The following is a 21,955-nucleotide window of genomic DNA, read 5'->3' as shown; positions in this document are numbered from 1 at the left end:
AGTAAAATAAAAATCACGACGTTTCGGAGGCAACACAAGCTTCCGTCTTCAGGTGGAACCGTCACAGCACAATTGCTGTATCAAGTAAAGAGAAATTCTAAGAGACCCGACTTTGTATATATACTGCTTGGGGCTTACCTTTTATTAATTTTAATTTTATTTTTTACCTGCGTGACTTTACGGAAAAAACCTAAGAGTAAGCTTACTCTGGTTTGTACGTGACAGAAACAAGCATTTTTGTATGTTTGTGACAACTAAGTTCTATTCCATTGGAACCATTAACGTACTGCACCTATGAATAAAATAACTGCGAATGTAGTAATATTTTTTTGGAAAAATGCAGACAATGAAATACATTCCAAACAAAAATTACGCAATGTGTATACAGTTATTGAACTGTATACACATTGCGCAAAAATTACGCAATGTGTATACAGTTAAATAGCTGTGTACAAAGGAATGTGCCACCTCCAGCAAGTGAGCATTGTGGTATCGTTGTGCAGTGTTGATGAGAGATTAATGATAACGAGTAATTTCGCCATCATAAAGTGTGCAGTGGAAATGCATGTACGGTGCTAACCAGGGTCAGATCCCCACGGCTGCCTGCCATGACGCTCTCCTCCACCAGCAGCATCACCTTCTTCTCCATTTGCTTCAGCTTCTCCTCCGGCCTGCAACAACAACCACCGTTCGCCACCAAGCGGAAATGACGTCCCCACTGCGCCTGTGCCAGGCCAGGTGCACTTTGAGGCCACGTAATGTGTCAAAGGACCGCTGGCAGGAGATCATGGAACAGACCCAGGTGCCATGGGTTGATTGACTGAGATGACTGAAAGATGCACCAACTGTGCTACCAACTATCAACTTTCTACGTTTTAACCACCCGGCACTATGCTCGGTTGTTGTGAGCGTCGCTCCTCTGCCTCCAACTCCCCAGCAGGATCCTTCACTAACCTCCACCACAGAGGGTGATCTTGACACTGCTGGTACCAGTCATCTGTAAGTCCAGTCAGCTGCACAGCCTTCTGTACCACATCAGACTATCTCTTCTCGAGCCCTTGCCGCTCCATTTAGCCTCATGCAGCCAAACAGAAACTGCTTGGGCATGCGGTGGCTGGGCATGCGGGCAACATGACCCACCCAATGCAGCCTCGATTTTCCGGAGGAGCTCACTGATGGAAATGTGTCCAATCTTTCAAGGGCCTGTGAACTCCTCATACAATCCAGTCTGCTTAAACCCAGGATGGATCGTACGCAGGCTGGCCTGAATGTTTCAAACCAGTGCCGATGTTCCTTTATAGGGGGCCTCCACGTTTCCCAAGCATAGAGAAGGCAGGGAATAACTGTGGCTGAGAAGACCTGGAGCTTTGTATAGAGCGACAGGCCATGTAGCTTACACACAATGTTACGCAGCTGATGAAAAGATAATTCCGCTCGACTGATTTGGAGTGAGACCTCGGCTGTCAAATCGGAGCTGGACATATGCATACTGCCTAAGTAGAGAAACTGCTCCACTCTCCACAAATGCCCCATCACTGATGGGGAGTTGAGAGAGGGGATTTTTTATAGGGCTAACGGTAAGGCCCCATCACTTAGTAGCATTCTACAGGTTCAGCAGTAGCATTTACAACTCCTTCTCAGAGTGGGCAGCAATCACCACATCATCCACATACATGACCAATAGGGCGCCATCCCTGGACTTCAATCAGCCTCCTATTGTATCTATACCAGGTGGAAATTTCACCGGTACAGTGAGGAAAAAAAGTATTTGATCCCCTGCTGATTTTGTACGTTTGCCCACTGACAAAGAAATGATCAGTCTATAATTTTAATGGTAGGTTTATTTGAACAGTGAGAGACAGAATAACAACATAAAAATCCATAAAAACGCATGTCAAAAATTGTATAAATTGATTTGCATTTTAATGAGGGAAATAAGTATTTGACCCCTCTGCAAAACAAGACTTAGTACTTGGTGGCAAACCCCTTGTTGGCAATCACAGAGGTCAGACGTTTCTTGTAGTTGCCCACCAGGTTTGCACACATCTCAGGAGGGATTTTGTCCCACTCCTCTTTGCAGATCTTCTCCAAGTCATTAAGGTTTCGAGGCTGACGTTTGGAAACTCGAACCTTCAGCTCCCTCCACAGATTTTCTATGGGATTAAGGTCTGGAGACTGGCTAAGCCACTCCAGGACCTTAATGTGCTTCTTCTTGAGCCACTCCTTTGTTGCCTTGGCCGTGTGTTTTGGGTCATTGTCATGCTGGAATACCCATCCACGGCCCATTTTCAATGCCCTGGCTGAGGGAAGGAGGTTCTCACCCAAGATTTAACGGTACATGGCCCCATCCATCGTTCCTTTGATGCGGTGAAGTTGTCCTGTCCCCTTAGCATAAAAACACCCCCAAAGCATAATGTTTCCACCTCCATGTTTGACGGTGGGGATGGTGTTCTTGGGGTCATAGGCAGCATTCCTCCTCCTCCAAACATGGCGAATTGAGTTGATGCCAAAGAGCTCCATTTTGGTCTCATCTGACCACAACACTTTCACCCAGTTGTCCTCTGAATCATTCAGATGTTCATTGGCAAACTTCAGACGGGCATGTATATGTGCTTTCTTGAGCAGGGCGACCTTGCGGGCGCTGCAGGATTTCAGTCCTTCACAGCGTAGTGTGCTACCAACTGTTTTCTTGGTGACTATAGTCCCAGCTGCCTTGAGATCATTGACAAGATCCTCCCATGTAGTTCTGGGCTGATTCCTCACCGTTCTCATGATCATTGCAACTCCACGAGGTGAGATATTGCATGGAGCCCCAGGCCGAGGGAGATTGACAGTTATTTTGTGTTTCTTCCATTTGCGAATAATCGCACCAACTGTTGTCACCTTCTCACCAAGCTGCTTGGCGATGGTCTTGTAGCCCATTCCAGCCTTGTGAAGGTCTACAATCTTGTCCCTGACATCCTTGGAGAGCTATTTGGTCTTGGCCATGGTGGAGAGTTTGAAATCTGATTGATTGCTTCTGTGAACAGGTGTCTTTTATACAGGTAACAAGCTGAGATTAGGAGCACACTCTTACCTGTATAAAAGACACCAGAAATCTTTCTGATTGATAGGGGGTCAAATACTTATTTCCCTCATTAAAATGCAAATCAATTTATAACATTTTTGATATGCGTTTTTCTGGATTTTGTTGTTGTTATTCTGTCTCTCACTGTTCAAATAAACCTACCATTAAAATTATAGACTGATCATTTCTTTGTCAGTGGGCAAACGTACAAAATCAGCAGGGGATCAAATACTTTTTTTCCCTCACTGTATTACAAGAGTATGTTTTATTTGCATGTTCACCACAAGTACTCCGTGTGGTCTTTGGTTCTTTCTACCCACGTGACTTTACCGATAGAACCAAAGAGTATGGATCCCTGCAGTCATGAACGCTTAAAATCAAGATTACTCGGTGTGGTTCATGCAGACTTGATTCCTTGCAAAAGGTATCATCTATTTGGCGTTTGACAGTAGGCAAACGTACAAAATCAGCAGGGGATCAAATACTTTTTCCCTCACTGCACATGCACGGAAAGCTTCTCGAACAACATGGTGTTGGGGCCAGAGAACATCCCTTTCGCACCCCAAGGTGAACAGAAAATTGGTCCGACAGATTCAAATGCAGTGACACACACAGACATTAATATAAAGACAAAGATCCCCTAGATAAACTTAACAGACTTTTGGGCACACGAGGGGATGGGTGGCACGGTACAGCATGCCCGGCCACATTTGTATCCCCAGCGACGATATTTACACACCACACCAGGTACTCATTTGAAGCTAAGTCAACCTAGGGGAGGCCCAATAAAGGATAACCGTCACTGGTGTTGGCCGTGAGCGGGAATCGAACCCGGGTCGCCAAGTCCATAATGCAGCGTGCTTACCACTACACTATCGCTCCTCACACACATTCATACACACCCCCACACACACACATATGCACCCACACACATTTGTAAGCACCCACACACACATTTTTGCGTGGGTGCTTACACAAAGAGAAAGATCCCCCCTTCGAGCCTTCACAGACTATTGGGACCAGTCCTGTTAGCGAGCACCTATAAAGGCCGGCACGGTACAGGAGGGAGTGGGTGGCCCGCACCATGCCCTACTGCCTTTGTCTCCCCAGTGGAGATGTTGAATACACACCACACCAGGTACTCATTTGAGGCTGAGTCGACCTCGGGGAGGCATAGGACGAGTTCAGATAATCGCCACTGGTGTTGGTCATGAGCAGGAATCAAACTCAGGTAGCTAGGTTTGTAGCGCAGTGGTCTAACCAATGGCGCCAACGCTCCCCATATATGCACTCACACCAATACTAATACCAATACCTGCCATTCGCCACTAAGTGACGTCACCGTGGCGCCTGTGCCAGGCCAGGTGCACCCACACATACCCACACGCACATTAATATGCACCCACATTCACACACACATTAATATAAACACACACCACACACACGTTAACACACGTGGATATGTGCATATATGGGTATAAATTAACGCATGAGCCATGAGCAACATATGCTTGCTATGGTAAAGAAATACATGATACTCTAAAGTAAAAATATAAAAGTGTTAATTCCTGACAATAAAAACATGAATAAATATAGTCTTATTGATTACTACTTAACAGTTAATACCTCTCCAGCAGTGGTGTTGGGAGGAAAGTGCGTGCAGTATATGCACTCCGCAATGCCAGATTGACTATTTTTTGTGATACACGCCTTTGCTGCCAGCAGCTTTTGAAACTACCATGCAGAGTGTAAGTTCCACAAAGTAGCCAGCGGGCCTGCAGCTTCCATTGCCTGTTATATGTTGCATCATCAAGCCCTGCGCTATAAAGATATTTCAAACTCTTATTACCATATGAGCTGCTTCTATGACCATAGATAAAAGCAGTTACCCATCGCAAAGATACTCTGGGCAATCCAACACCTTTGGGAATACTGTACTCAGCCATCTAAAACAGAAGCCATACATTATTCAACAAACCTTGTTTGTCAGCAAAGTGAGCCAATTAGATAATACAGAACTGCAGGTGTAAAACGCTACAACATGTGACAACTCATCAATTTCATATATAAAACACAGCGTTTCAATATAAAATATTGTCCCATTATTCAATGAAAGAGTAAAAAATAATGCTGTATTATCAGGCTTTTTAAGCATGAAAAACGAGACCAAATAAGCATGGCTCATTGGGTATGGCAACACATTAATTAAACCTGTCCTCATTACCAATCTTAATATTCAACATTTACCTTCTTAATCTCATGTTTTAAGGCCATGCTGCAGGATTACATCTGCCGCTATTGCGAATGCTATAACTAACTTCATTGTTGTCTGAGGCACGTGTTATGTGATGCTAATTTTTTTAAACTGTTTTTGATTTGTGTTTAAGAACAAAGACAGTCACTGCATCGTGCGTTTTTAGATGCGTTTCTGCAGCCATCTGGAATGTTCTTCCTTCCGATATTAGGAAGCCACTGGAGCGATGCGCTTTTAAATCATATAGATTCAGAACTAATTTCTTAAGAACTGCTTTGTGTGTTTAGTTTTTTGTCCTTCTCCCGTACCTCCAATTATCACTGCTGGCTACGTACGGTGCGAAAGAAGTGCAACATACATACATTGCTGATTATCTTGTTTTAAATACGTTTTGGCATGGGTTTCATATATAAATAACTAGCGGGAAGTACCCGGCGTTGCCCGGGTCTTAAAAATAATTCAAAACTACTCTTAAAAATGTGCTACCCCTGACCCCCCCACCCACCAGCCACGATCTCCCCGGCCGCTCTGCAGTAATATCTATGGCCTAGCATCTAGCAACTGTATAGTTGTAATAACTGCACGCATCGGGGTGAGGGGGACATCACACAGTGAAGAATTTATCTGAGCGTTTAGTGCATTGTTATAGCATTTTTTACGCAAATAAAATGTCCCCCTCACTCCCACCAAAGGTGTGCGACTTGGCATGGGCCGTCCCCCCCACCAAAGGCTCGTGAGTTGGTATGGTCGTGCATGTGTCATAAATAAATAAAGAGATAGCGCACAAAAATCACACTAAATCGCTAATTAAACTAATTTAAAGTTGACGGATGTGAAAAAGGAATAGCGCTTGCTCACCGCGGGGCTTACGGCGTGGTACCTGGCGATTTTTATTTACGAAAACCCCACCATTGGAGAGCCAAGCGCGCGACCACACACAAACCCACACACAAACCTGCCACAAACCCACACACAATGTTTGACTTTTATATATATAGATTTGTTGTTTTAGCTTTGGTTATTTTACACATTCCCACCCCGCAATGTCCATAACTGCTGCCACTGCCGACGGTCTTGAGCTGTAGTTGTCCTTGTAACAGAGCTGCTGAGCTCAAAGGGCCTTACGAGCTGAAATAAAGTCTGATGTTGCAGAAAAGAAGCAATGGTTTGACCATCTAAGCCAACTGTGACCAAATGTGTTTCTATCGAAGGGGCATAACATAGAACGTATAATTACAGTAGCTGTAGACATTTAATAATCAGATATTAAAACAAATACACATAGTTACAGCCAACCACTGCACGTCATGCGTGCACAGGTCACTTGCCACACAAACTCACGTGTCCTCTCCTTTTGTCTCCAGTGGAGGTGCTGGTCCTCGGGACTGGCCCATTGGGTCAAATGCAGCGCCTGACCAAAACATAATAATACGTGCAACTCATATCTCACACGTAGACTCACACACATCACATCGGTGTTACTTTACAGATGTTTCAAAGTAACTCAGTTGATGCGCATTAACCTGCTCATCAGCAAACACCGAATCCGTTCAGGATCAACCTTTCGAGTACCAAAGCTGTCAGCCAAACAGGTGACGTTCAGGAGTATGTTTGTTACAAATGGAGCGCAAGTGGACGAGCTGATGTCTGTCTGCTAGATCAACCACATAAGTTATTAATGAAAAACACCTACATCTTCTGCCATTCATTTTAGTCTGAAATGTAAACACACCTTTAAAAAAAAAAATGCTGACCATTTTGGAAACACCCATCAAAATCCTGTGTATATCATTTTTAATTCACACGTAACAGAAATTAAAGCTACTTTTAACACGATGCCATCCAAATAAAAGATAGACACAGCTTCCTGTACCACCTAAAACGAGCAATGCTAGCAGAGGGAATACATCTCAAAGTGAGAGGGTAGCAGAAAATAACTGTGGTGGAGCGAGTTACCTCTCGAGCCCATGGAGCTGTACCCAGCAGCTCGTACAGCTGTCAAGGGTCGGGCTCCGGGGCTACCGTCCTGCACACAGGCACACGGGTCACAGATCCATCGAATGTGCCACTACCACCTCCTCACCACCTTGCAGCTCACCAGCTTGGGAGTAACACAGCACGTAGTGATATAAGAATGATCCGCGAACTTATCCTGCACAGTGATGGACTAATAAACGAAACTAAACAATTTTTATTTGACCATGTAAGGCGCACTGAGATATATAGCTCTTTTTCAGAAGCAACCTGGCCGCAAATCATAGCTTAACAAAGTGGCTTATAAAGTGGAAATTTATAGCAGCCAAATACTGGCTGCCAAATACTCTTAACGCATTTTTCTAAATGTGGAGGGAAAAACCGGAGGACCCTGAGAAAAATCCACGCGACCACGGGGAGAAAATGCAAACTCCAAATATATAGACGTCAGGGTCGGGATCAAACCTACGACTTCCTGTATACCATGCGAGGGAGTTAACATCTCGCCACCGCAGCGCCCCTAATAACATGCACTTGAACAATCAAGCTGAAATCCAGATTGTTAAGATGTTTTTTTGTGGGGTAATTGGTGACCATGGAGAAACCATCAAATTCACCACACTTCAAACGTTTGCACAAAGTAGGTCGGAGCTTTGAATTATTTGTACCATGGGCTCATGATGGTGCTTGATCAATGCTCTTAACACAGAGCATAAGCCTCTTGAAACACCCAGCAACCTCACAACGTCTGTGTGTTTAATGTGTGTGTGTGCGCTTCAGTGTCTGTGGTTACCTGCACAGCCCCAGTAATGGGTCGTCCTCCTATGGATGAAACCAGACGATTTCTCATCTTCACACACAAGAGAAAAAAAAATATTCACAAAGCTAGGACGTATCCTATTTGTTCATAATGAGAATGTTTAAAGTGGGTTACAGAACACAGCAGAACACATTTTAAACTGGTCAAGGTTCACACATTCTACTTAAAAAATGTTAGACATATTTCATCATGGTTTATGAAATGTATAGAATTCAATAAAGTGCAACAGATACGTTCAATATATATAAAAACAGGCCACAGAAGCAAGATTTAGACATTTTAAAGGCAGCTACACCTTTAAAAAATTAATTTCTAACTTGTGGCCTATACAGATTTTATTATAATTCCGAATAAATGCACTTTCAAACGGGTACCACCAACAGTCACTCATTACAAAGACAAATCTCCAGTATTATATTATTTTAAGTATACATTTTTTCCATGAATCTCACAGAGCAGTGCATCACCCTGTGTTATGGAATGAACCAAGGAAGGTGCTATTAATCAAGTGCTTCTGAAATATCAAGTGATGTCTTATCCACGCTATGGGACAGCACTTTCTTATCTTATGTAGCTTTCCCGACCTGCCCTGCTACAGACAGAAATGCTCATTGCACTATAGTCAAATCAATGTCCTTATTCAGGAAAATTAAAGACAAAACTACATTTTATCGGATGGTTTTCATGTCGTCATTGGTAACCGAGTTGAGACCATAAACTGGCTACATTTGAGAGTGCAGTTTAGTTACGGGCAGACACCCAGATTCGATCGGAGGATCCCAGAGGTGCCAGCTCAGCACTCTGACCTCTGAGGCACCACATCTTATCTGCAGTTTAATCAATGTCCACTCTTTGCCCTCACCATCATGGCAGTTCCGGGAGCTCTCACTGATGCTGTGCCTGGAATCTTGGCTGTCATCTGCGGCACCAGATACACACAGTTAGATCACCACTAATATCAACTGGCTCCATTAGCATAGCGCTAACAGTCATGTAAACAGTGTCATGGAGGGATGAGGTCATGAGGAAATGGGATCGTCAGGGAACAATGGCAGCTCAATTACATTGTGTGCATGGGAAATACACGTGTGACTGGCATATAATACACATGTATACTTATGTGTACATCTATATACAGGGTGTTTAAAAAAGATGGACCCAATTTCAAAGACATAGCGATTTCAAATCGGGTCCATCTTTTTGAAACACCCTGTATAAGTACGTGTGTATATGAGTGTTCAAAACTGACGCAACCATTTGGCTGTGGTATGAGCAGACTTAAATGACTTGACATCATTATCAATGCTATAAGATAAATGTACACAGTAGACTAAGTGAGGGGGGGACATATCACCTTCGCTTACACTGTCGGACACCTTCATTTAACAGTGTTGTGCCATGAAAACATTGTCATACTTGGAGAAGGCTTTAATATAAATGGTAAAAATAGAATATATTAGGTGGCATGCATCCCCGTCGTCCTCTGCAACATCGGCTGAGTGCGAATTCCAGGTTAGCGGTGGACCAGGTAGCTGGGGTTTGACTCCGTGTACTCATCTAATGATGCATCGAAACCCAAGGGGCTGCTACACGCGTTGTGGCCGCATCCCACGTGCGCTCTGCTCGCTGCGGCTCTCAAACTATCGGCTCTGTTCCTCGCCTTTACCCACTTAGGCTCGCGTAGATCAAGACCTTACTGTTATTGCCAATCCTCTTGTAGGTCTCTTGTTACACTTGAAAGTACTTTCGTTGCATGCAAATGAAAACAATGCAGAGCTGCAAGCATCCATCAAGGTGAATGTGTTCCCACCGCAGGCGACATCATACAACGTGCAGCACGAGTGGTTCTGACTCACCGGTGGCCTGCGGCCATGACTTGTTTTCACGGCTTGCTGAAAGCCTGGGTCGTTCTCCAGCTCCTGGACACACAAAGACAAAGATCCCCCGTGTAGGCTTAACATAATGTTGGGGCAAGTGCTGTTAGCGAGCAGCACCTATGAAGGCCGGCACGGCACACGAGGGGGTGGGTGGCAAGCGCCCCAGCGGCGATGTTTACACACCGCACCAGGTACTCATTTGAGGCTGAGTCGACCTAGGGGATGCCCAGGGCGGGTTCAGATAATTGTCACAATCGAACTTGGCTTGCCGGGTTCGTAGTGCAGTGCACTAATAGCTGCACTGACGCTCATGAACACATGCACAGAGCGTCATATGCTTCTGCCTAACCTCTCGGAAGGTTATTGTGTTCACACGCAGAGGTATTATCATCGAAAACCTCATAAGTTTCAGTGGCCCCTTTGTAATCAATAAAGCAACGATACCAGTAGCTGAAGATCCACAGCTTAGCTCTGTAAACACGGGCAACGCAGCTGCACGTGGGACACCAGAGAATCCACGCATCCCTCTCAATGGCAAACAGATACGTTCCTGTAATATTCTCCATCTGTATATCGAAACCTATTTTCCCATCGACTTCCATTTTATGAGTTCTTTCTGAAAAAATTACGGCCCCAATGCACATATTTCATGAAAAATAGATGATTTTATTAAATATTAATACTGTATACTCAAAATAAGTTGCAAAACGAAAAATACCACACAGCACTTACATTCAAGGCAATTGCTTTATGGTTTCTTTTTGCACATTATTACAGTATTGCACATTATCGAGAAATTACGTATATTGAGTTGCCATATGATGAGGAAAGATTGCATGACACATATGGGTGCATGGATCCTGGTAATTTGCTTGCAATTATCTGTAGACTTATGTTGTATATTGATAAAGAAATACATCGGTAATATTAATAATAACAATGGCATTTGTGTACGCGGGAAAGCCTTTCCGAGTCTCGCTTTCCTTAATGTGGTAGAAATTTCGAGTACCCAGAGAAAACCGACACACAAGGGGACAATACTAAAATTTTCACACAGGCGACTTGACTCACCCACGTGCTGCCGTTAGTTTCTGATGAGCTGAATGATCCCAGCGTCACCACTTCTAGATGGAAATGGTGATCTACCCCAAGCTTTTAATGTCCAAACTATCAGAGCTGGATGTGCAAAACCAACTAGCCTCACTCAAGACACTCGGCAAATAAACTACCTTTGGTTTGCTCGCAGTGGGTGACAATCTATTAATCTCTTATCAATATTTCTTAAGTAAAATGTATCGATCAAATAAACCGCAGTACCCCAGAAATGGAAAACTGCTTTTGTTCATTCTCTTATAAAAGGTGGATCTACAGCCGACTCCAATAACATATTACTCACCAATTCCAATCCTATTACCACAATGAATCTAAATATTTCTCAAGGCCCAAATGTACAATTACGTCTCTAATAAGTCATATTTAAAATACTTTTTTAAACACGCTTTAATGAAAAGTACCGTACGGGTAATGGCAGAACTCCACGACTCCAGGAAGTCGCCCCGAGGTTTGCCATAACGTTAGGGGCCGTGGTGATGTACAGCTAAAGTCAGTTGAGCGTGGACAATTAGACCCAAGGCAAAACATGACATAAAAATAATATATTTGGAGTTATTTTTAATTATAGAATATAGTATTGTCATCAGTATGACATAAGTATACCAAGTTTGCAGTCGATACAACATTGGGAAGTGGGTTAAATTTGAGTTACAAGATTTGAGTATACGATAACAGACATAGTGAGTTAAATAAAAACGTGTAATAAAATATTTAAAAACTTTTTTTAAAAGCACGCTTTGATGAAATGTACTGTCCGAGCTGCCTCTCCCCCTGCCCCCTTCCCCCCTCCCCTCCTTCCACATCCCCCGCCCCTCGGCGTGGCTCCCCGAGGCTTGCCGTGACGTCAGGGACCGTGGTGATTTACAGGCAACGTGAGTTGAGCGTCGACAATTAGAGCCGTAAAAAAGAACAGGACCCTGTGGGGTGGGCTGGTAGGACCGAACAATTGAATGGCTATAATAAAATGAAATGGCAAAAAATGGCCGCAAATAAGTGGATGCCCCGTGGCCCCGCCCTCCACCCGCGTAACCCCGCCCCGGCCACCCGTGGCCCCGCCCCATCTCGGTGTCCCTGCCCCCAGCTCGTTGCCCAGCCCCTTACCGCCGTAACCCCGCCCCAACCCCGCGTAGCCCCGCCCTCCACCTCGTGCCCACGCCCCCTGCCGCCGTTGCCCCCGCCCATCCACGCGTAGCCCCGCCCCCTGCCGCTGTAGCCCCGCCCCATACACCCCGAGCGGGGGAGAGATTCCCAGGCCTGGCTCGGCTGGAGAGCCGCCGACGAGGGGGGGGTAGGGAGTTGTTTTTAATGTAAAAGCTTTAAATGTAAATGTTTCTATTTATAAACATCAGGGAATGTAACATTGTTGAACATAAACTCCCTTTCACACACACGGGGGAACTATACGAAGGGAGAGCTTGAGGCCTAGGTCTAGGCTTTAGGCCTAGCTGTATGCCTTAGGCCGCCTTGAGTTAATTGTTAATATAAATGTTTTAATTATTTATGTAAAAGCTTTAAATGTAAATTTTTCTATTTAAAAACATCAGGGAATGTAACATTGTTAAACATTAACTGGCTTTCACACACGCGGGGGTACGATACGAAGGGAGAGTTTCAGGCATAGGTCTCGGTTTTTGTAGGGTCATGCCAAGTGTTTGCAGTAGGGGGCGATGTTGCTACACAGACGGACGGACGGACACATTCATCTATTGGTGGTCTGGTCCACTTCGTTCCTACCAGTAACAGGACCCTGTGGGCTGGGCTGGTAGGACCGAACAATTGAATGGCTATAATAAAATGAAATGGCAAAAAATGGCCGCCAATAAGTGGATGCCCCGTGGCCCCGCCCTCCACCCGCGTAACCCCGCCCCGGCCACCCGTGGCCCCGCCTCATCTCGGTGTCCCCGCCCCCAGCTCGTTGCCCCGCCCCTTACCGCCGTAACCCCGCCCCAACCCCGCGTAGCCCCGCCCTCCACCTCGTGCCCACGCCCCCTGCCGCCGTTGCCCCGCCCAGCCCCGCGTAGCCCCGCCCCCTGCCGCTGTAGCCCCGCCCAATACACCCCGAGTGGGGGAGAGATTCCCAGGCCTGGCTCGGCTGGAGAGCCGCCGACGAGGGGGGGTAGGGAGTTGTTTTAATGTAAAAGCTTTAAATTTAATTGTTTCTATTAAAAAACATCAGGGAATGTAACATTGTTAAACATTAACTCCCTTTCACACACACGGGGGAACTATACGAAGGGAGAGCTTGAGGCCTAGGTCTAGGCTTTAGGCCTAGCTGTAGGCCTTAGGCCGCCGTGAGTTAATTGTTAATATAAATGTTTTAATTATTTATGTAAAAGCTTTAAATGTAAATGTTTCTATTTAAAAACATCAGGGAATGTAACATTGTTAAACATTAACTCCCTTTCACACACGCGGGGGTACGATACGAAGGGAGAGCTTGAGGCCTAGGTCTAGGCTTTAGGCCTAGCTGTAGGCCTTAGGCCGCCGTGAGTTAATTGTTAATATAAATGTTTTAATTATTTATGTAAAAGCTTTAAATGTAAATGTTGCCATTAAAAAACATCAGGGAATGTAACATTGTTAAACAGTAACTCCCTTTCACACACACGGGGGAACTATACGAAGGGAGAGCTTGAGGCCTAGGTCTAGGCTTTAGGCCTAGCTGTAGGCCTTATGCCGCCGTGAGTTAATCTAACCTATATAATTCATTTTTTGTCTGTCTGTCTGTCCGTCTGCGTACGCTCCCTTGCGGGGGATGTAGCTCTCGGACCGTGGGGTTCGGCGAGATTAAATTTTGCAGGTGGGCACGCCCCCGGCCCCGCGGTAAACTTAGGCATTTCCGATTTTTCGTCTCTAAACTTTAAATCGGACCAATTATCGATGTAGTGCGATTTCTCTTTATTTATTTAACGCTTTACTTATTTATTTACGATTGCCGACCGGCGCGGACCACGGCGGTTGCCCCTGGCAACGGGTAGCGACGCCTTCGCTGCGGGGTGAACGCCATTTTTAATTCCCGTTAAAAATATGCGCACGCATTAACACGCGACTCTGAGGTAAATTCATCAAAGTTTCACGTCCTCTTCACTCCCCCCCCCACCCCAATGTGTGCAATTACTATTATAGGGTTAGTAGATAATACAATTATAGCGATTAGACAGTATTATTGTAGCGCGGGGGGGGGGGGGTAACGGCCCCAGTACCCAGCCTCAGCCGGGTGGGCAATCTAGGCGAGGCCGGAGGCTCTGCACGGTACTAGGCCTCGACACGCAACTCTGTCAGGCGACGACTTTGTGGTATAAACTCGATATACCCAGCGTTAATTCTAGATTTGAAGCTTTCGTGACTGCAAGGAATCATATTCTTAGGTTTTTTCGGTAAAGTCACGTAGGTAAAACATCAAAATTAATGAAAATAAAATAAAATAAAAATAAAAATCACGACGTTTCGGAGGCAACACAAGTCTCCGTCATCAGGTGGGACCGTCACAGCCAGATTAGCTGCATCAAGTGAGGCAATGATTCAAGATGTAATCCCTTAAAAGCGAGTTGAGGGGGGAGGAGAGGGAGGGGGAGCTCATCAGAATATGGTAGCCAATGAATGGAACGTATCGGGAGGGAGGGGGGGCGGGGCCAAAAGGGTGGGCGACGGCGTGGAAGCGATTGTGCGCAAGCGACAAACTACTGCACACGCCAACACAATGGACAGAGAGGGGGAGGGGAGGTCTGATACACATGATAGACAAAAGAACGAAAATGCCCATGTTCATACCAATGCTGGCTGAACAATGAAGAGAGTACTGTTAAAAAATAACTGGGGATGTTAACACTCGGTAAAGTAAAGTAAAATAGTGCCTGTCAGGTAAGATGGTCCAAAAAATTGTAATTAAGTCTTTTTTGCGTGGTTGATAACATCTTTCCAATGATTACTAAGTTTGTACCCATCATCACGGTTGAAATTATGTCTGTGTTTGTATATTTGTATGGCTTCGTGTACAAACCTTTGATGGTAGCCGGGAGGTTTGCAGAGAACCTTGGTCTCGGAAAAGACAATTTCATGAGAGCCCACCGAGTTGTAGCAATGATCGGCAATGGCAGAAGAATCAGTTCTGCCGTGTTTCAGATCTGACTTGTGCTCGCGGACACGATCAGAAACATGACGTTTCGTTTCTCCAATGTAGCAATCACCACAAATGCAACTCAATTTGTAGACTCCAGGATACTGGAGGACCCGGAAAAATATCCACGTGACCATAGGGAGACATGCAAACTCCAAATATACAGGTGTCAGGGTCAGGATCGAACCCACGACCTCCTGCATATCAAGTGAGAGAGTTAACATCTCGCCACTGCAGTGTCCCAGGACATAACTACAGTACTGTACTGTACATATACCGCAATTGTGATCATTTGGACTGTACACTGCACACACTAACATAAGTTTGAGTTTATTTGATTTGTTACACGGATGGTCCCAATTAGCCAGTTGCACGACTGTTTTACAAGGGGAATCCGTGGTGCGTGAGCACAGCAGCAGCAACAACAACAGATACATCAATATTGCAGAGAATAAGAAGAGGATCCTTAAGGAGTACCATTCACTGTAGAGTACCATGTACTGTAGAGTTCAACAAAGTTGCTTATCATGTTGAAATTTATAGCAGCTAAATATAGACGGAAACACCAGAGGACCCGGAGAAAATCCACACGGTCACGGGGAGAGAGACATGCAAACTCCAAATATCCGGGCGTCAGGTACGGGATCGAACCCACAAACTCCTGCATTCCAGACGAGCTAAGTTAACATCTCGCCACAACACGCACTCACACACCACTGTGCACATATTGCAATGCTGCACCTCAATGTCGTAGGTGGGGTTGTACTCATTGTAGCCTGAGTAGAGGTCCTCCTCTTCCTCCTCGGGCACCAGCATGATGTGCTCACCTCGCATTCCCGCCATACCTGAGCTGGAACATGCAATTCAAAGTTCACGTTATTTACCAATTCTTTGTAATTCATATTCTTGCGTATGGCAATACGTGCGGGAGCTAAATACCAATGCCGAGGTCTGCTCGCCGCAAGAGGACTTCAGCGGAGACTTTGTGTAGTTTTGCCCATTCCTCCCATTGAAGGGGTCCAGACACCCCAATGGTTTACTCTACGGTCTGCAGTTTGGATGTCATGGCCACAATCGTACGACTGTGGTTCGTCTTTAATTTTATACGCACGAAGACGTGCGCATCGGCCTGATGATGTTCTGAAGGCACCAGCGTCTTCAAGGAATGGCAAAGCCAGGAGGCGTAATGTTTGGGTATTTATTACACTTTCCACTGGGTTCGCTGGCATTCTTCTATTTCAAATTGATATTAAGCACATGTATATGGTCAGTTTCGTGGATATCCGCTGTTATCATTCCATCTTAACAAGTTAAATAAGCAGACAATGCATCTCCTTTACCTATCTGTCCCCTCCACGTAACAAAAGTAAGAGTGGAATAGCGACACTTCACATCAACCACAAGATCTTCTGCGCATGCAAAATTTCGGCAGCATCGATTCGGTGAGTCGATGTAACCTGTCGTGGTATTAATAAGGAATCATTCTAAAACGTTCAGATTGGACACAGCAAGTCTTACTACCCGGATGCACGTTACGTCTCCAATGTACTTGGAGATTGGATCGGCTTGAAGTGCCACAATGTGGATACGAAGATACATCTTAATTGTAAGATAGGTCATTAGCTTACGAGAAAAACAGAATACAGTCCAGACAGATGTGACAATCTACATGGATGTAGCCTGAACCGCCACCTGGAATTCTCACGCATAACCACTCCCGAACTCTACAACATCTCACTCAGACACGTTCTCTCTCGCTGTCGGTCTCACGCTCTCCCTCTCTGCTCTCACGCATTATCTCTCACTCTCTCCCACTCTCCCCGTCTCACGCTTCCCCTCTCACTTAATTTTTCTCCCTCTCTCTCACACACTATCTCTCTCTCCCCGTCTCACGCACTCTCTCTCACGCTCTCCGTCTCTCTCTCACGCTCTCGCTGTCTCACGCCGTGCCTCTCACGCTCTCTCCGTCTCTCTCTCCCCGTGTCTCACGCTCCCCGTCTCTCTCTCACGCTCTCTCTGCTCTCACGCCGTGCCTCTCACGCTCTCTCCGTCTCTCTCTCCCCGTGTCTCACGCTCCCCGTCTCTCTCTCACGCTCTCTGCTCTCACGCCGTGCCTCTCACGCTCTCTCCGTCTCTCTCTCCCCGTGTCTCACGCTCCCCGTCTCTCTCTCACGCTCTCTCTGCTCTCACGCCGTGCCTCTCACGCTCTCTCCGTCTCTCTCTCCCCGTGTCTCACGCTCCCCGTCTCTCTCTCACGCTCTCTCTGCTCTCACGCCGTGCCTCTCACGCTCTCTCCGTCTCTCTCTCCCCGTGTCTCACGCTCCCCGTCTCTCTCTCACGCTCTCTCTGCTCTCACGCCGTGCCTCTCACGCTCTCTCCGTCTCTCTCTCCCCGTGTCTCACGCTCCCCGTCTCTCTCTCACGCTCTCTCTGCTCTCACGCCGTGCCTCTCACGCTCTCTCCGTCTCTCTCTCCCCGTGTCTCACGCTCCCCGTCTCTCTCTCGCTCTCTCTGCTCTCACGCCGTGCCTCTCACGCTCTCTCCGTCTCTCTCTCCCCGTGTCTCACGCTCCCCGTCTCTCTCTCACGCTCTCTCTGCTCTCACGCCGTGCCTCTCACGCTCTCTCCGTCTCTCTCTCCCCGTGTCTCACGCTCCCCGTCTCTCTCTCACGCTCTCTCTGCTCTCACGCCGTGCCTCTCACGCTCTCTCCGTCTCTCTCTCCCCGTGTCTCACGCTCCCCGTCTCTCTCTCACGCTCTCTCTGCTCTCACGCCGTGCCTCTCACGCTCTCTCCGTCTCTCTCTCCCCGTGTCTCACGCTCCCCGTCTCTCTCTCACGCTCTCTCTGCTCTCACGCCGTGCCTCTCACGCTCTCTCCGTCTCTCTCTCCCCGTGTCTCACGCTCCCCGTCTCTCTCTCACGCTCTCTCTGCTCTCACGCCGTGCCTCTCACGCTCTCCCCGCGTCTCACGCTCTCGAGCCTCTCACCGCGCCGCGTTCACCTCGCCCAGGCCCCGCGCTCCCGGCGTGCCCCGCGCGCGCGTCGCGTCGCCATGGGGACGGGGCCCGCAATGGGGGCCGTGAAGCGCCCTCGCCAGATCAGAGGTTTTTACCTCCACGTCTGAGGATTTGACTTTCAGATCAGAGGTTTTACCTCCACGTCTGCGGCTTTTACTTTCAGATCAGAGGTTTTACCTCCACATCCGAGGTTTTTACCTCCAAGTCAAATGATGCACAAGCATCCACTGCTAACATTAACAGTACAATAATAAAACGAGTGGAAGATGAGCCATCACTGAAAATAATTTATTACCAGTGCATTCGAGAAGATGGAATTGTAAACGAAACGTTTAAATTATATGTAAATCTGTAGACACGCGTTTTATGATAATATATCAGATACATCATATCGTCTGAAAATTACTAAATACAATGTACAAATCAGAGTTTTACTATTTACAATTCTCAAAATAATTACCCGGCCTTGCAGTTCAACTTTAAAAGAACATTTTAAAACATTACATAGAACCCATGCTATATTGGCGTACATGCTTGTGTGGCACGGACATCCTATTATCTTTCATATGCTCGTCACCGAGGCAGTTCGGGTTGTGAGAGTTTTGTCAGCGAAACTCAAGAGCACCTCAACACCGCCTGGCAGTGTTGGCTCGCCACGTGGCTTGTAATGCAGCACTGTGGAGGCGGCTCCCTTCCCGTGGGTATCGAGGTGCAAGCACCCTGGCTCGCCAGCAAGATGCAGCACAGCAACGTGCACACCGATATCATCTGCACATTGTATGCATTTATGCTGAACTTCTTTCGCACCCTACGTAGCCAACCGTGCTCGTCAGAGGTGTATGGAAATAGGGTGTTGCCCCTTCACATGTGCGGGATTTCTCAAAATGCTCCATATTGCTGCCACATGTATAATGAACACCACATGTTGGCTGAAAATTATCTTAATAGAAAAGTGCAGAGCAATTGTTGGTGCCGGCTCACCGCCTGGCAGCCTTCCCAGCTTGTCTGTTTTGTTTTGAACGTTGTCATTAATACTACCTCGTAGCACCGTTTCAAGTAATGGCTCTTATTGAGCAGATTGCAAGGGAAACGTGAGCATTGTGAATTAATTTTGTTTTAAACACGAGAGCAATTTTAAACCGCTGATATATTAACAGACCCGTCATTCTGCTAAATAGTGGCACAATCATAGCTGAAAGAGCTCCACGCATCACATCCCTATCAATGATCGATTACAATAAGGCTAACTGCAATAACAGTCAAAATCAGTCCCACACATTTTAGCGGGTGCGATTAAAAACGTCACATTCAACAGATTTATAATTCCAATAGTTTTCACATTTTATAGAAAACTGTCAGCAATTATCCAAAACGTATTCAACACCTTGTAAAGCACAGTTTCAAAACTACAACTAGAAATGTTCTGCTTTCCCCTCTGCGCTCATAAAAAGCCAAGAGCAGCCAAGAGATTTTTCAAAATTGATTATTGGATTTGGGACTGTGTGATGATCTGGCCAAGTTTCTACCACAGCACCCTCCGCCACCTGACACAGCCTAAGGACTTGTCACGTGGTGGTCAAGCGATAGACGACATGCCAACGATGAGTTGGAAGAACATTTCTCAAAACCAAATTAATCAATTAGATCCGACGTTGATCATTACGTGGCCTACGTGTCAGGATATTTTTGTTATCCGGCAGTGTTAATACGTATGTACGCTGAACTTCTTTCGCACCGTACGTAGCCAAACGTGCTAATCAGAGGTGCGGGGAAAGGAAAACAACACTAAACACAAAAAGTGGCTCTAAAGAAATTAGTTCTCAATTTAGAATGTGATGGCTGTCGTAACGGGTGCTTTGCCTTGTGTGCCAACACCGCCGTCAATGCAACCGCTCGAGTGTGTAGCATCGTCGGTTAAGCGAGGGTGACTCTTTGGAGAGGGGAACGGGTCCTGTCGCCTTCACTGTTCTCTTGGCAGCCTCTGATGTTTTTGTATCTGCAATGAGAAGTGGCTCTAAAGAAATTAGTTCTCAATTTAGAATGTGATGGCTGTCGTAACGGGTGCTTTGCCTTGTGTGCCAACACCGCCGTCAATGCAACCGCTCGAGTGTGTAGCATCGTCGGTTAAGCGAGGGTGACTCTTTGGAGAGGGGAACGGGTCCTGTCGCCTTCACTGTTCTCTTGGCAGCCTCTGATGTTTTTGTATCTGCAATGAGAAGAGAAGGCACCCCGTGAGAATGAGGTCGCACGAGTGTCACAATAGACTCCAAACAAGTCACAATCAGAATATTTGTTTATCCTGGAAGAATCCGATGAGCTATCAAGCTCTTCTTCACAGATGTACAGTAGGGGCGGGTCAGAAAGTTACAACAACACAAAAACCATCACACGCAACGGAGTGCACCACCACACACACCGAAATACACCACAGTGCGTGCTGGCACACGATCAAATCAAAGCCAAATGACTTCCTGCTGCTCAAATGAGCAATAAGGCAGTGCTCGTCTCCAATTTACTGCCATAAGCCAGTGGTGTACATTCTACATTCCTATGGCGGGGGCGAGTTTATCTGTAGAACAGCCACTGTTGCCTTCCCTAAAATATGGAGCTTATACTGGTAGGAACGAAGTGGACCAGCCACCAATAGATTATATCGTCCGTCCGTTTGTCCGTCCGTGTAGCAACATCGCCCCCTACTGCAAACACTTGGTATGACCCTACAAAAACCGAGACCTAGGCCTGAAACTCTCCCTTCGTATCGTACCCCCGCGTGTGTGAAAGGGAGTTAATGTTTAACAATGTTACATTCCCTGATGTTTTTAAATAGAAACATTTACATTTAAAGCTTTTACATAAATAATTAAAACATTTATATTAACAATTAACTCACGGCGGCCTAAGGCCTACAGCTAGGCCTAAAGCCTAGACCTAGGCCTCAAGCTCTCCCTTCGTATAGTTCCCCCGTGTGTGTGAAAGGGAGTTAATGTTTAACAATGTTACATTCCCTGATGTTTTTTAATAGCAACATTCACATTTAAAGCTTTTACGTAAATAATTAAAACATTTATATTAACAATTAACTCACGGTGGCCTAAGGCCTACAGCTAGGCCTAAAGCCTAGACCTAGGCCTCAAACTCTCCCTTCGTATAGTTCCCCCGTGTGTGTGAAAGGGAGTTAATGTTTAACAATGTTACATTCCCTGATGTTTTTTAATAGCAACATTCACATTTAAAGCTTTTACGTAAATAATTAAAACATTTATATTAACAATTAACTCACGGCGGCCTAAGGCCTACAGCTAGGCCTAAAGCCTAGACTAGGCCTCAAGCTCTCCCTTCGTATAGTTCCCCCGTGTGTGTGAAAGGGAGTTAATGTTTAACAATGTTACATTCCCTGATGTTTTTTAATAGCGACATTTAAATTTAAAGCTTTTACATTAAAACAACTCCCTACCCCCCCTCGTCGGCGGCTCTCCAGCCGAGCCAGGCCTGGGAATCTCTCCCCTGCTCGGGGTGTATTGGGCGGGGCTACAGCGGCAGGGGGTGGGGCTACGCGGGGCTGGGCGGGGCAACGGCGGCAGGGGGCGTGGGCACGAGGTGGAGGGCGGGGCTACGCGGGGTTGGGGCGGGGTTACGGCGGTAAGGGGCGGGGCAACGAGCTGGGGGCGGGGACACCGAGATGGGGCGGGGCCACGGGTGGCCGGGGCGGGGTTACGCGG

General features: G+C 46.4%; 2 protein-coding genes across 6 annotated transcripts in view; both read right to left on the bottom strand.

The window, feature by feature from the left end:
* Positions 1–18,308, bottom strand: part of IFT88 (intraflagellar transport 88) — a 95,059-nt gene extending 76,751 nt beyond the window's left edge. The window contains exons 1-8 of one of the 4 annotated variants that reach the window (XM_078603707.1): positions 18,207–18,308; positions 15,964–16,072; positions 9,972–10,034; positions 8,978–9,034; positions 8,089–8,145; positions 7,278–7,347; positions 6,663–6,732; positions 581–671 (exon numbers count right to left, since the gene is read on the bottom strand). In XM_078603707.1, the coding sequence (XP_078459833.1) occupies positions 581–671; positions 6,663–6,732; positions 7,278–7,347; positions 8,089–8,145; positions 8,978–9,034; positions 9,972–10,034; positions 15,964–16,065 (510 nt within the window). In that variant the 5' untranslated portion in view covers positions 16,066–16,072; positions 18,207–18,308. The other 3 variants (XM_078603703.1, XM_078603704.1, XM_078603706.1) reach the window with 3 other exon arrangements.
* A 200-nt stretch (positions 18,309–18,508) lies between these two features.
* The window catches only part of PEX1 (peroxisomal biogenesis factor 1), a 54,595-nt gene continuing 51,148 nt past the window's right edge, over positions 18,509–21,955 (bottom strand). For both annotated transcript variants that reach the window (XM_078603701.1, XM_078603702.1), the window contains exon 24: positions 18,509–20,442. In XM_078603701.1, the coding sequence (XP_078459827.1) occupies positions 20,361–20,442 (82 nt within the window). In that variant the 3' untranslated portion in view covers positions 18,509–20,360. The remainder of the gene's footprint in view (positions 20,443–21,955) is intronic.

This window comes from Lampetra planeri, chromosome 21 (genome assembly GCF_965212315.1).
Source record: "Lampetra planeri chromosome 21, kcLamPlan1.2.h2, whole genome shotgun sequence".
NCBI classification, from domain to species: Eukaryota; Metazoa; Chordata; class Hyperoartia; order Petromyzontiformes; family Petromyzontidae; genus Lampetra; species Lampetra planeri.
Note: the sequence above shows the minus strand (reverse complement) of the source record. Positions and strands in the feature narration are given on the sequence as shown.